Here is a 1347-nt window from a genome sequence, read left to right on the forward strand (position 1 = left end):
CAGGCCACTGCGCCCGTGTCGCCAGACGTCGAGGTGGAAGTACCACCGCTGACCGCAGCGACGACCAACGAGGCTGTGGTGTCAACGGACGTCGAGATGCAAGTGCCGGCACCGACCGCAGTGACTACCAGTGAGACAACGATGGATCGAGAAATCTATGATTTGATCTACGATTCAAACGCGGAGAGAGCCGAGTGGTTTAATTTTATCAGGAACAAAGACATTGAGATTATGGAAAGATAAGCCGAGAAGCATGCTGATCCTGGGAACAAGAAACGAAACCATACACAGATTGGGATTGGTGACCTGGTTCTCTCAAAGGATTTTAGACAAGTTGGCTCGAGAATTTGGAGTCTACCACAACAGATCGTCTCTATGAGTGAGCTAGGGTACAATGCGAGAGTGAAGGACATTGAGTCAGGGAAGATACAAACGAGACATCTTACACACTTGAGGAAGATAAACAGACCATCCACCCCTGGACAATTTAGCTCGTGGCTAAGAGAATATCAAGGCAGTGGTTTTTCTTTATCACGCGAGGACCTTTTGGAAAATATGTGTCCACAGGAGAGTCGTTTCGGTTCACCGATAATGAGCCCGCGAGGCATCCCCAGCTCAGATCCGAATGACACAGAAGACAGTGGTACGGTAGTATTAATAGGTGATTCTCCTTTCAGTAATATCGACTCTCCAAATACCCCTGTTGATCCTAACACCGATGATTTTGTGAGTCAGAATCCGCACAACGCCGAGCAGATTCGTAGCACTTTTCGTTATGAACCAGTAGAATGGATTGATGAATGACCTTGATTTCGAGCGTCAGCTTGTCTCCAGCAGAAGCTGCTCCATTAGTCGTAAATTGGAGAATCATGTACAAGGAATCTCGGATGGCATTAATTCTAGACGGAACTGGCTGTTCGGGCAAAACATCTATGCTACAAAAGTTCGCTTCAGAGAGATTCAAGGTCATTATTGGGGATTATGCAGAGGATTGCATTCAATACGGATCATTCAAGAACAAGAATAATGATAATGTGCTTGAGCTTACATATATGTTATTCCAATTTGGTGAGTTGAGGCCTAACGCTCTCCATGATAGAGGGCCTTTGAGCTCTTTAGCGTACAGAATGGTCCATGATATTCTAAACGGCAAACATACATTGCATGAGTTCGAGGTTCTGTTTACTCAACTCCCTCCCGAGATCTGGAGTGTACTTGGCCAGGTTAAGACGTTAATAGTGATTGAACAAGACCCGACTGGAGCATTAGAAAGAATGATCTTGCGAAATAATGGTATTGACATTATGACTGAGGCGTACGTTGAGATTCAGAATGCAGTTTTCAGAT

The 1347-nt window shown here is 45.3% G+C and overlaps 2 protein-coding genes across 2 annotated transcripts; both read left to right on the forward strand.

Annotated features, from left to right (window-relative positions):
• Positions 1–555: 555 nt before the first annotated feature.
• On the forward strand, positions 556–804 carry GNI_202070 (hypothetical protein; the record flags this gene model as incomplete). The annotated part of the gene is made up of 1 exon (XM_011135448.1): positions 556–804. One exon carries the CDS (start codon positions 556–558, stop codon positions 802–804), a length of 249 nt encoding a protein of 82 aa, XP_011133750.1.
• A 65-nt stretch (positions 805–869) lies between these two features.
• GNI_202080 (hypothetical protein) lies at positions 870–1146 on the forward strand (the record flags this gene model as incomplete). Its single annotated transcript, XM_011135449.1, has 2 exons — positions 870–1068; positions 1127–1146. 2 exons carry the CDS (start codon positions 870–872, stop codon positions 1144–1146), a joined length of 219 nt encoding a protein of 72 aa, XP_011133751.1.
• Between the last annotated feature and the right edge of the window lie 201 nt (positions 1147–1347).

Source organism: Gregarina niphandrodes (assembly GCF_000223845.1).
Source record: "Gregarina niphandrodes unplaced genomic scaffold scaffold00112, whole genome shotgun sequence".
Taxonomy (NCBI): domain Eukaryota; phylum Apicomplexa; class Conoidasida; order Eugregarinorida; family Gregarinidae; genus Gregarina; species Gregarina niphandrodes.